Genomic DNA, 12418 nt, shown 5'->3' on the forward strand with positions numbered 1-12418 from the left:
AAAAAAAAAAAAAAGAACCAGATCTGTCTTGGAAGAAGTACAGCCAGATGATCCTTAGAAGCAAGGATGGCAAGACTTTATACCTTCATGTACAATGGCCTCGTTATTAGGAGAGTCCCGTTTCTGAAAAAGGACATCATGCTTGGTGAAGTGGAAGGGCAGTGAAAAAGAGGAAGACCATCAGGGAGATGGACGGATACAGGGGCTGCAACGATGGGGTCAAGCTTAAGAAGGGTGAGGGTAGCACAGAACCAGGCGGTGTTTTGTTGTTTGATATGTAGGCTCACTATGAGGAGCAATGGACTTCACAGCGCCTAACAACAACTAAAATATAATCTCCAAGGTATACCAAACTTTATACTCAGAACAGTCCCTGAAAGTGCTGTTATACAAACAACGTATTTTAATGAATATATGAATAAATAAATGGAGTCTCAAAATAAACTCATACTTAATTTTTTTTCGACCACAGTTGAGAAAGTTAATGTAACTTCTTTGGCAAGGTATTTTTTTTTTAAATAGGATCATCTTAGTCGTTATTTAGAACTTTGCCCAAATTATGTTTATTAGAGGTGATTCTGGGGGTACACAGTGATCCCGTGAGATGTTGTAAAGGGAGACTCCTTGATGCAATAGTTAGGGAATACTGCACATCCTGGGTCTGTCTTTAATATACCCCAAGACATTAAATCAAGATAATAACATTAAAAGCTTTTTTAGAAGTCCCCCAGTAAAAAATACTTTTAACTTGGCTTAATCCATTCATTTCCTAAACTAATTAACCCACAGTTCCTTTCGCCACATTATTAACATTCCATAGAGGTAGTCTTCCTTGGAGCCCATTGTAGGAAACTCCAATTTAGCCTGAAGGCTTCATATCTCTCTGCACCTGAAGGATCTCCAGCGTTTATCACACTCGTCTACAAATATACATTTACAGAATGAATTTCTACTTTTGTCCGTCCATCTCTTTTCAATGGCCAGCTTCTAATAGGATGTCCAGGAATGGACTGTGTGGGACAAAAGAGAGAAACTGTGGCTACCCCATTCCCCAAGAAACGCGTTCACTTTCGGTCCTTATGCCTTTTTCTTAGTCTATTTCAGAACTCAGATTTGCCAGCCATTTGGAGTGCAACAAGTCCACAAGGTGGGCTACAGTGACTCGGGCCCACTGGCTTCTCACAGGCTCATGAGAGCAGCCCCTTGTGTCCAGCTCAAATCTTGCGCTCAGGAGCCTCAGTGTCACTCCCAATCTCCTAACAGGCTGTTCCAAGATACCCACGTTAGAAGGGAGGGCGTGCTATTTTCCATAAGTCCCCTGGAAAGGTCTAGGGCAGATTTGGTGTGCTCAAAGACTGCTGGTTTGGAATTTGGTCCTCCGGGAACAATGTCTCGACTTTCTGAGGAGTCAGTCACCTCTACCAAGTGCAAGGTGAACAAGGGAACATCCACCCACTCATGGGGGCTAAGTCAGGGTGGATTTTTGCTTTGTGTCCTCAAATGCCATGAAATAGTCCTTTTTTTTAAGTTATCAGTTTTTAAAAGAAGTGTTTCCTTATGCCTGTGGCTGGCTTCCCAGGGCATTTAGGGGTGGGTGCAGAAAGAAAAAAGGAGCCCAAGCAGTACCATGGCTACACATTCTCCTGCTCACCAAATGACTGCTGGTTCAAAGCCACCCAGATCCTCAGCCATGTAGCTGTGGCAATCAGTTTTCATGTGGATCCTGGGCACCTCTACCCTGTCCTGTAGGGTTCTTACCAGTTGAAACCAAGTTGACGGTAAGGGGTTCTTTTTTATTTTTTTTCTGAAAGAGGGAAAGCAGCATCTCATCTATTTTATGCAAAGTTCTAGAGAACAGATGTCCACGTCTACCTCTTCCAGCCATTCCTGGGCTGTGACTGCACAGAGGCAATGTTCCTTAGGAGCACATTTTCAGACAGTGTCCTTTACTGGAGGGCTGTTTGCAGAATTATATTCACCCCAAACACAATCTAGTCTTAAAATAAATGCACACATACTTGATGCCCACATATAAGAGGGCCTCAAGAAGTTGGTGGGGGAATAAAATGGAATTAAAAGATAGGGAAATTTTCCTTCACAAACTTTGTGAAGGCCTTAAGGGTCAGCGCATTTGCTCGCTCTGTGTCTGAGAAGTAAGGCAGTGTAAGACGCCTGCTTGGGAGTGGATTCTCCTGTTCTTTGTCATGCAGAGAGTAGATGGTCTGTTTAGAAATGATGCTTCTGAAGGGGAAATGAGAAAGAGGAGAAAATAAGTACAAGGTTTTTCTTTGCGATGGGAAGGCAGGGCTGACTGGCCATCTCAGGCTGGAGGACTGGAAGAGATTAGGGGCCTCCGATGACATCAAGAGAGAGGGCAGGTTACAAATGCAGGTAGAGGGATGATTGCTTCAGGAAGGCCTTTCAAGAGAGCCTGACAAGCTCTCTTGAAGGACAGCCCCCACAGTGTTTTCTGAAGGCAGAACTGTCAGTCTACGTGTGTGGAGACCAGTTCAAAGAAAACGAACCACTTAAGTGCAATCTTTCAGAGGGTGAGGAATCATGGCATAATGACCATCAAACGCTACTTCTGCACCAGACAAGCAGCACAGCTGTTTGATGGCGAGGAGATTTTGGCTAAGCCAAAAACTGTTGAGTTCCCTCTGCCTGTTGTTTCAACAGGAGAGAGCAGGAACATGGGACTTAGGAGACCCAGGAGTTTTCCAGGTACCTAGATTCCTAAGTCTGCCTTCAAAATGAGCCCACAGTGAATGCTTATCTTCCAGTAGACACCAAGGCAGTTATGTTGCCCAGGGGGAGACACTGTAGCAAATACATACACCGCCAGAGAGAATTACAAAGGAATCTGACCTAAATCTGCACCTTTAGGTCTTGAGAACGCGTCCTAAGATGAGGCATTCTGATGCTTCTTTTCTGACTTCCTGGATCTAAGCAGACTAGGATATATCACATGTCCTCCATTCACCTGCTCTGTAAATTAAGGATGGAACACACCCACATTCTCACATCCTAGTGTGTACAAACAGGTATGGTAAAGACCACCAGCAAGAAATCCCAGAAAATAGCAAGACCAGTAATTATTCCAAGACAGAAAAACGAAGGACCAGAACACAACTAGAGAACGGAAACCTTCATGGAGAAGACACAAGGGAAGCAAAGCAAAGAATGGCCTCAGGAAGAACTCTAGAAACAGGAAACCAAATGGAGAAATGGAACACAGAGGAAGCAATGGAGAGGCCAGGGCACCAATCACCTTGGAAGTAGCTCATTACTCACAACTCGTTCAATTGTTCATCTCTAAAGCAACAGCAGGATTGTCAGTAAACAAAGGATTGTCATTTTATAGAGAAGAAAAGAAGAATGCTATGAGCTGCTTTTTGTCATTCCCACCCACCTGTTTGAGAAAAGAAGAGGAAGAGGAGGAGGAGGAGGAGGAGAGGGAAGAGGTGGAAAGGAGTGAGAAGAATTATACTGGAAAAGGAGGGACACTACCCACCACCCACCCCCGCCCCAACATGTTTTTAAACAATCCATGCTGAAAGAAGCTTGAGCATATTAAAGTCTGGAAAACATACAACAATAACAAACAAACAAAAAACTCCACACAAATCCCCCCAAATAAGAGAAAGCAGAAGGGCTGGTAGCCATAATGCATTGAAACACAGGCTAACTTAGGATCAGAATCTTATTCCCGAAGGCAAAGGTCACCCCCACTGGGCCAAAAATAATGGGGTTCCATCACCTAAAATATCAAAATCTGTTTTAAGGTGTGGTGGTTTGGGCTTGGGGGACAAAACTCAAGGAGAAAGCTAACACAGAACAAGCACAGGAAAGTCCCCAAAGCTGTAAAGTCTTGCTCCTTAAGATACTGACAGAAATTTATGACCACTTCCTTCCCCAGCAGAGAGGAGCACAATTAGAAGGCTGAAAACAACAGGTCCTTTGTACCAGCATGTTATGTTTTGCTTGTGCTATTACTCATTGGCTGGGGGATTAGAATAAACAGGACAACACCCAGTCTAAGCCCAGGAGGAGAGGGTGGAAAGAAAAGTTGGTTACGTTCATTCTTGGGCATGTATGTGCACACCATTTATTTGCAAATTGGGGTACTTAAGAAAATTGTGCATGCAATCACCAGGAACCAGTATAAGCATTCAGAAGCCCTTTATTGCACAATCAAATCTCTTAAGAACAAGCTGTGTGTAACAGGGAACTTTGTAGTCTTTACTGTTGGAAGTGCATGGGCAATATCTAAGCAATTGATCATTGTTTCTCTACTAGTGCTATTTCTCAATCTCATTTTTGTTCAGTTAAAAATATAAACTTAAAACTAACATGTGCAAACATATAAACATAGTCTCCCTCCCTGCGACCTATTGGTCATAAAAGCTTGCAAGGAATCAATCGGTACCCACCGGGGAAGGACATGTGGTGATAGACTTCACCCATCTCTATCAGTGCCAATCTAGGCGCCAAATACTCAGAGACCTCCAGCAATGGAGGATTCTGCTCACAGACAACAGTTGCTCTGTTGGTCTTGGGACAGAATGGTATCTTTGATCCTCAAGAGATGTGACTTCTCTTGTGACTCTCTCCCTCACTTCCCAGCATCGGGAATGATGGATCCCCATTCACTCTCGGTCGTTTCTTAGTGGCACTCCTCACCACGTCTTTACATGGTTGTGGAGCTGGCTCCCAGGGTCCAACCCCTAAAAGACAAGGGGCTCTCCTGGCACAGTGAGCTTTAGGGTAAGACTCATGGCAATGGTCCTGAAAGCATCCTGTCCTCCACCATGTGCAGGTCTTCTTTCTTCTGCTTTAACACGCTCAGCGATTTCCATCCTGGAGCCTTTGGACTGGGCTTACCCAGCCTGGATTGTGTTTCCACGAATCTTTCACAAGGCTGACTCTTTCCAATTCTTTTATTCTGTTTGCAAATGTCAGTTCTTTAAATAAGCCATAACTATGCTCTCAGTCCCTCCAATCACTCTATAACTTGGTTTTATTCTTTCACAGCACACACCACAATTATTTGCTTTTGTGTATACTACACATCTCCCCTGGCTCCTGGCTAGAAGGTCAAGTTCCATGTGAGAGGCCTCCTTTATGTTGCTCATCTGTGTAAACTCAGTGTCTTGAATACTACCTGGCATATAGTATGTGTTTAATAAAAATGTATTGAAAGGACGAATAAGTGGATAAACAAAACAATGAACAAAAGAAAGGAGGAAAAAAAACGTTCAGTTATAGATCAGTTTAAAAAAAAAGTCAAAACTAAATTTGTCACCTATCCATCAACAATCACTGCTCTTTTTGTTTCAGACCGGTGGCGATCCCAAGTGTGCATGGTAGAGCTGGGGATGTAGCTTTTTAAATTCTGTGCTCTAAACACAAAACCACTTTGCCATAATTTGCAGAGGAGCCTTGAGATAGGAAAGAAAAGCAAAAAAGAACGTATCTGGAAGTCAGCAAGGTAGCTCTGTGAACGTATTTCTGCTCTGCTCTATGTAGCTGTGACATGCTGAAAGACGAATGGTGAAGCAACACAGCTATGTGAACATACAGACCGGGTTAAGCTGAAGTGTTCATTTTTAAGGAGCTGTCATAAATCTGGCCCCACGATATTATTCCATTAACATCATTACTGTTATAAGAAAGAGAGTAAGCAAGATGACGAACCCCTTTCTTGCATTTCTCAAGACCTGGAAATTAGGCTCACTAGTCCAGGTAGGTTCTGCAGTCCAGGTTCTGAGAAAATAGGATGGTACAATGAAAATGGCAGGGTCTTAATTATACCAACATGAAGATATTGTACTCAACATTGGAGGTTCACTTTAAATGTATTCAAATCTTCGTACAGACATCCTATTATTCAATCCAACACATGTAGATACAACAGTTCCAGATATAATGATTTTAGCATTTTTAGGAAGCAAAATTAAAATGAAACAAATCCAGAAAGCCCACCTTTATTAAAGGAGTCCTGATGGCACAGTGGTTATGCATAGTGCTGCGATACGAAATGTCAGCCGTTTGAAGCCGCCAACCACTTCACAGGAGAAAGATGAGGCTTTGTACTCGCATAAACAGCCACAATAATAAAATGATTAAAAAACCAAACCAAACTGTCACAGTGTCAGAAACTCAACTGGGCGGTTCTACCCTGTCTCAGAGAGGCACTGTTGCGATGAGTGGACATAGCAGTGAGCTTGGGTTTGGATTAACTGAGAGAAATATAGGACTGAACCTGCCAATAGAATACCTGAAAGGCGCACTAGCGGTGGTCCTTGGAATCAGATGAAAGCATCCCTCTCCAGGGGAAGGCTTCAGAAAAGGTTTGGGGTATATGTAGGAGCAGGGAGGGCATTTTGTTACATTCAAAAGTAACAAAAATCATACAGTATGGTATTGATAATTGTTCCCATTACCACCATATTTGAAATACAATCTCAATGAGAAAATGCTGCATATTATTTTCCTTCTTTCAAACTGATTTGGCATGAATGTACATCCAACTTGCAAAAATGTGTATTTCACTGGAATATCCCAAATGGGCATAAACACTGAACCAGAGGAGAACTGAAAAGTTCCACACACAAACTATAACATGTCATATTTAAAATACAGTGAAATCATGAGAGGCAGCATCCTCCCCAATTTTTAAAATCTTAAAAACCACTTACTTATTAATATGCTTAGTTTACTTATTTTAGTTCATGTGGCAATGCTTAATTCCATTTAGCAAAACCAAAAACCAAAACAGTGAGATGCCATTCATTATGATTAAGACCAAGTCACTCAAGAAGTAGAGAGGTATGGCATTTACGATCATGCATGTTTGTTTATAAAGCCTGGACCCAGGGAAGAGTCAGTTAATTCATCAAGAACTCCTTTGAAGTCTCGGTGCATTAGAACTAGCAGGACAGCGACCAGTTTCAACGGATTTCCGTGAGGCGCTCATTAAGGATGGCTCCTCTTAATACTGGGTTTTCTCTGTTCCCGTTTCTGGTTCAGAGTTGGCCCGGCAGACGATGAGTTTTGTTCCTGCTTTACTGAACCCTAAGCAAAGGCTTTGCTGTAAACAAATCAGCAGGGCCTCAGTAGCCAGCTGACTCATAACCTCCACTCAGATGCATGTGGCACAAGGTGTCGGGATCCCGACCGTCAGGCCAAGCGAATGGAATCAATTTCAGTCCCAGTTGGGAAAAATGGAGTGCCCACCCCCACCCCATAGCTGGCAGTGGAGGAGATCACGGCTCAGACATGGCAGAGTAACGACCCCCAGGCAGACTTTGTTCCCAAGTCTAAAATGGGAGGGTTTGGGGGGGTGGGGAGTGGGTGGCGGGGAGCAGAAACAAACAAAAAAACCTTGAAGATGAAGGAAAAAAATAAGCTATTTGACAAACAACCACAAAATTTAAAATGTACGGGCTGCCTGTTTTCCAGCATAAAAGCACTCTTGTTGCTGCTCAGTTATTATTGCATCACATTTGTGCCCAGATCCATTTGGCTGGAGGGCACTTAGCCTCACTTAAAAAAAATAGAGTTAAGTGTGTTTAAATCATTTTAAATATCTTGAAAAGCAGCAAACATACAGCCTACCTGCTTGGGCATGCAAACTTGAAAAAGCAAACCTTTATAGGATGGCCTGCAGGTCAACCGATTCTGGTTTTGGCAGCCTGATGTCAGGAGGAGCTATAGAATACGAGGCCCTGTACAACAAGGACTCTGCCTGGGTCCCCCCAGGCCAGAATGGAGCCGTTAATAAAAAGGCCATGAAAAAAATGGCAACTCTATAAAGTGCTAGTCGCCGCCACCACTACCACCCCCCAAATATGGCCCCTCAACATGGTATACCAATGAGAAAGAATAATTCTATTTAAATTAAGTCTAGTAGACTCTTCAAAGGGAATAAAGAAGGCTCCTTGTTAAGACAAATTCTATACATAGACTTCCAAGACAATTATATGATGCACGTAACCAAACATATATAATTATCCTGGTTTCTATAGCCCCATTATCTTCATAAATATAGGATAAAAAAATCTATCTAACTGACTTTCTCAGACCTCCTCTAGGATTAAGGCTAGCCTGCCAGCCTTTTAAAAATGCACGCATGTAGTAAAGATCAAAAGCAAATGTTCGGTTCAGTTATTTTCTACGTGGGGGTTTTACTCAGAATGTGTGCAGTTTTCAGGGAAAACACCACAAACTACAGCGGCTCAAAAGCATGGAAATTAATTGGCAGCAGGGATTTCCTTGACTAACAGGGGAAAACTTAAAGTCACATGTGTGGATGAGCTTATTTTTCCCATTCTTCATCAAGTAGAGTTGCTGTTCATGATTAAGCTTTTTCAAACAGAGGTAGAAGCAAGTAAAAGCCTGAGTGTATTCCCTATCCCTCCTCAGTAAAACGCCAACTACTGTTACTGAGTTGAAGAGTGACATGAATGGACAGCTTGCAGGGGAAATCATATACGAGGGAAGCTCACAAAGTGTGTGGAAAAATAGAATTAGAAGTGAATGGAATTTTCCCACCAATGTTGTAAAGCCCCCACACATAGTACAAAGTTTCAACCTGCAGAATTATAGTGGCACTAAAGTGGAGAAGGAAGTAAACTGAGGCAACAATAAGAATACCTATTAAAAAACACTATTAAGACAAAAAAGAAAACCCCCAAAAACCTCACCTCCTACCCTTGAGTAAGACATCTGTTGTGAGCTGTTTTTTCCTAACTGTTGTGATGAATTTCCATGGATCCATGCAGTCTCTGACATACAGACTTTCAAATAGTTGCCCTTGTGAGCAAAAGCAAGAATGGATGGGACAGGTGGTCAAGATTAGGTTAACAGCCTATAGCCCTGGGACCAAAGTGTGTCACTGAGCCCACAGACTAGAGTTACGACCTTGGGCTCATTAGCACTGCACTCTAACCACATAAGCTAACCAGTCATGGAGCAGGGAGACCCACAAGGCATTGCAGTGAAGGCATGATGTGCTTGCTCTCAAGGCCTTGACACACTGTGGACTCTCGATGTTCAGGGAAGTCTGAATGGAGCTCATGATACCCAAAGATGCCTGGGCGGTGCAGCCTGTGTGAAAACAGATCCTCAAGGCAACAACGAGATATGAACGACAGTGGCCCTTCCACCCATGTCATCTGATGACTCACAGAGTGCTCAGGGAAAGCAAGCAATACTCAAGTGATGACCAACACCTGGCCTCCAAACCCACACTAGAAAAGCATACCTGGCCATGCCCAGACTCGGGAAGTTGGCAGGGATGATGAGTACGTCCAGCCTGGAGAACGGGTGAGTTCCCAGAATAGAATGCGCTGCAGAGAGGCAATGGGGAGCCAGTCGCAGAAGGGTCTCTTGACAGACGTCTCTGAGACACACTGGGGCGAAGACCCGATGAGGAATGACGTTCTGAGTGGTAGCGGAAGCATTCTGGAAGCGGCAGGGATAGTCCAGGTGACCACAGACAGCAGTATAGCTGGAAAGAATGGGAATAAACAGACACACATTATGGTTTTCATGCTTATTCTTCTTGCCAGGGAGAGGAGCGTCATTCGGATGGACTCAGGAGCAAAGACTTCTTGTTGAACCCCTGACTTGTCTGCTTCTTTCCAGTGGTGAAAAATAACATATCAAGATAATTGTTGATGTGCTTGAATTGATTGTCAATTTCAATTTAAGTGAAGTCAGAGTAGAAAAGTCTTATTTTAGAATAAGCAGTAAAGTAGAATAAGTAGAGTCTTTATTTAGAATAAACAGGGGGAAAGCCCAAGACTCAACACAAGATCTCCCTGTTGAAATAAAACACCACTGCCCTCAGTAACAAGCTTTCAAACATCACCATGGGAAAAACCTAATCCAAACCAGTGGACAATTCCTAACTCAAAAGAGAAGGGGTGGTACAGCTAAGTGAAAGATTCTGTCCTGGAAGTTCTCCAAATGTAAGACTTAGAGTCAAGCAGAAAAATTAATCCAGTGAGGGTACAGGTTTAAACTTCTCAAAAGGACACAAACCATCTTACTGGGGAAAAAATCTGGCTGTTCTTTGGAAGGACAATCAAAAATTGTGCTGTTAGGAATATAAAGTCATTTTTGATACAATTTCTTCTCCAACCTACTTTTCATTACAGATTTAACTAAACCAACCTTTTAAGGAAACCTTTTAAGATCAGAGCCCAGCCCATACCATCTGACCCAGTTATTCCATTAAAGGCAAAGCTGGGGGTGGGGGGATTCCTCTAACTTGACTCACACCACAAAAGAGAACTTATTTATCCAAACACACCCAGATCACAGGGAACAGTCTGTTTTTCCACCTGTTCCCATGTCTTTTATTCACACATTATGGAAAGTCCTCTAACTGTAAGTTACAAATAACAATCCTAGCTATATATGAGTGCTTATTAGAGACACAGTGAATGCGGAGAAGCCTTACAGTGCTGTCACATCCCAACATGGGCAAACTACAACCACTCCTCCTCACAGCAACGAAGGGCCTTCCACCCACCCAAGCTCCACTCTCCAATGAGTCACACAGTATGCCAATAAGCCTCGCCCATCACTAGCACCGCCTTCACCACAGTTAAGGTTAAGAAAAATGGATAGAGATCCACAAAAACTCTTGCCAGGATAAGGCACAAGGAAAAGTAGAATTATTGACATTGAATCTGAGCCAAAATACCTGGACTTGATCACCTTAGGTTTTGGAAAAAAATGAGTAAAGGTGCCTGTTGCTAAACATGTAACTGAAAAAGGCAGTCTGTCTACCTAATAACAAGTAGGGACAGATGGATCAACTCAATGAGAGGGCTCACAAAGTGAAAAAGAGCCACTGATTGACTTGACCACAATACATTTTGCTAATGTATTTACATTGGCATATAACGCAGTATGGTTGGTATTTACACAGGCATTTACATAGTGGACTGTACCTGGGTGGTGCAAACGGTTTACATGCTCTGCTGCAAATTCAGCACTTGGCGGGTTGAGTCCACTCGGAGGCGCCTTGGAAGAAAGGCCTGAAGGTCTACTTTTGAAAAACCAGCCCATGGAAAACCTTCTGGAGCACAGCTACACTCTGTTGCTCATGAGTCAGAGTGGCACGTCAACAACTGGTATTCTAATGCAATGTATTCTTTGATGCTCATGCACCCTCTGTTGAAAGATTTCAGAAGCATGCTAGATAACGGAGGAACATGTGGTGCAGCGTTTGGGCATAAGTTTAAATTCAACACAATTTGCAAAAAGCCATTTCCACTGGCTTACTAGAAATACACAATGGGGCAAAGTTCTTTCCTGCAGCCAAGAACCCCAAAGTCAGAGAAGAGACTGAACCACTCAAAGATACACCCAAAAAAGCCAATTTGTGTAAGGGACAAAAGTGAGTTAAATTCTTTCTGGACGTGAGTGGCACTGGCTCGGGTAATAAAAACTTTTCCAATTGTGTGTATTAGCACCATTTTCGATACTCAAAACCTGGAAGAAAATCCAGGAACTTGAAAGCCATCAAGCTACAGGCAGACAACAAAGGCTAGTAAGGCTCTCAATAAGACTGGAATGAGCACCAGGGAAGTTTCATTTGGGTTCCAACATGCGCATCAATCGGGCAACCTGAGCATCCGTGAGGTTCTCAGACTTGCTAACTGTGACCTGAGATGAGAGACCTAGCACCAGACCTCTTCTTCCTGTCCAAAACCACAGAACATGGTTTTACTAAAAACTGGCTCTGGGAGAAGCAAGGGACTGACTGGAAAGGGGATAGAAGGGGCTGTTGGGATGTTTGCTATCTGTTTAGGATATATAAAATGGTTAAAAACTCATCAAGCCAACACTTCAGACCTGTGAATTTCAAATGTGTGTCAATATTTGAATTGAAAACAAACAGCCATCTTTTGGGCACCATTATTCTATGACAACTCCCACAAGTTAGCCTTTGTCCTCATACAAAGGCCACCTTCCTGGAGGTTTGAAGGATTACTGACGTCATAATGCTTACTCTCAAAGATGCTCTATTTTAGACTCATCTTCAGCTGTTAATCTTCATACATGTGCCTGCTTCAACACTCCCTAAATCATCAACAAATTAAACATTTGTAAACAGCGATATCTATATCCAAAGGGGCCTTGGTGGTGTAGTTGGTTAAGCATTGGGTCACTCTTACTCCTTGAAAAGGTCCCTTGAGGATCATGTAGCAGACACAAAAGAACAAAAACCATCATTGTGTGATCACCTTCCCCACATAAATGCTGAAGACAAATGTGTGCATAAGTAAGTGTGGTGAAGAAGGCTGATGGTGCCCGGCTATCGAGACCTATAGCGTCTGGGGACTTAAAGGCTTGAAAGTAAACAAGCGGCCAGCTAGCCCAGAAGCAACAAAGCCCA

General features: G+C 42.9%; 1 protein-coding gene across 1 annotated transcript in view; it reads right to left on the reverse strand.

Annotated features, from left to right (window-relative positions):
• AOPEP (aminopeptidase O (putative)) overlaps window positions 1–12418 on the reverse strand; it is a 537030-nt gene that overhangs the window by 414104 nt on the left and 110508 nt on the right. Inside the window, exon 5 of the mRNA XM_045289429.1 lies at window positions 9269–9514. Coding sequence (XP_045145364.1) covers window positions 9269–9514 — 246 coding nt within the window. The remainder of the gene's footprint in view (window positions 1–9268; window positions 9515–12418) is intronic.

The sequence above is a fragment of the Echinops telfairi genome, unplaced genomic scaffold (assembly GCF_000313985.2).
Source record: "Echinops telfairi isolate 266 unplaced genomic scaffold, ASM31398v2 ScPeMD7_27;HRSCAF=92, whole genome shotgun sequence".
Lineage (NCBI taxonomy): Eukaryota > Metazoa > Chordata > Mammalia > Afrosoricida > Tenrecidae > Echinops > Echinops telfairi.